This window comes from Numida meleagris, unplaced genomic scaffold (genome assembly GCF_002078875.1).
Source record: "Numida meleagris isolate 19003 breed g44 Domestic line unplaced genomic scaffold, NumMel1.0 unplaced_Scaffold530, whole genome shotgun sequence".
NCBI lineage: Eukaryota > Metazoa > Chordata > Aves > Galliformes > Numididae > Numida > Numida meleagris.
The window spans coordinates 9,371-10,570 of record NW_018364746.1 but is presented as its reverse complement, the minus strand read 5'-3'; the positions used below and the strand labels follow the sequence as shown (position 1 = coordinate 10,570).

Here is a 1,200-nt window from a genome sequence, read left to right as displayed (position 1 = left end):
CCCCACCCCTAGTACCCCCATCCCCACATGTCACTGTCCCCTGGGTGTCACCCCAACCCTGGTTCACCCATCCCCGTGTGTGTCACCACCCCACGTGTGTCACCGTCTCACATTTGTCACCCCAACCCTGCTACCCCCATCCCCACGTGTGTCACTGTCCCCTGTGCGTCCCCCCACCCCTGGTACCCCCATCCCCGCGTGTCACTGCCCCACATGTGTCACCCCCACCCTGGCACTCCCGTCCCCACTCACACTCCACCGTCACGGTGACGTTCCGTCTGCTTGTCCCCAACGCGTTGGTGGCGTTGCACCAGTAGGTCCCGGTGTAGTTCCGGGTGACAACGTGCGACCGTCCCACGGGGACGACGGTCCCGTCCTTGTGACACGTCACCACTGGAACGGGGTTGCCCCGTGCTCGGCACTGCAGCGTCGCCTCCTGCCCCTCCGTCCAGGTCTGGGTTGGGGGGCAGCTGGCGTCGTCCATGTGGGGCAGGGCTGTGGGGAGAGCGGGGTTCGCCATGGGGCCAAGGGGGTTTGCACTGGGACCTGTGGGTTTTGCACTGGGATGGTGGGGTTCTGCACAGGGATTATGGGGTTTTACACTGGGACTGTGGGGGTTTTGCACCAGGACCATGCGGTTTTGCCCTGGGACTGCAGGGTTTTGCCCTGGGACTATGGATTTTTGCACCAGGACCACGGGGTTTTGCACCAGGACCATGGACCTTTGCACCAGGATCATGGGGTTTTGCCCTGGGACTATGGATTTTTGCACCAGGACTATGAGGTTTTGCACCAGGACTATGGGGTTTTGCACCAGGACTGTGGGATTTTGCATTCATAGCAGGAGTTTTGCACCAGGACCATGGGACTTTGCACCAGGACTGCGGGGTTTTGCCCTGGGACTATGGATTTTTGCACCAGGACCATGGGGTTTTGCACCAGGACTATGGGGTTTTGCACTGGGATTGTGGGGTTCTGCACCGGGATTATGGGGTTTTACACTGGGACTGTGGGGGTTTTGCACCAGGATCATGGGGTTTTGCCCTGGGACTGTGGATTTTTGCACCAGGGCTATGGGGTTTTGCACCAGGACTATAGGGTTTTGCACCGGGACTATGGGGTTTTGCACCAGGACTGTGGGATTTTGCATTCATAGCAGGAGTTTTGCACCAGGACTGCGGGATTTTGCCCTGGGACTAC

At 59.5% G+C, this 1,200-nt stretch overlaps 1 protein-coding gene across 1 annotated transcript in view; it reads right to left on the bottom strand.

The window, feature by feature from the left end:
* The window catches only part of LOC110391823 (intercellular adhesion molecule 1-like), a gene marked incomplete at its 5' end in the record, with an annotated part of 6,788 nt that extends 6,293 nt beyond the window's left edge, over positions 1–495 (bottom strand). Inside the window, 1 exon segment of the mRNA XM_021383771.1 lies at positions 253–495. Within this exon segment, the coding sequence (XP_021239446.1) occupies positions 253–484 (232 nt within the window).
* Between the last annotated feature and the right edge of the window lie 705 nt (positions 496–1,200).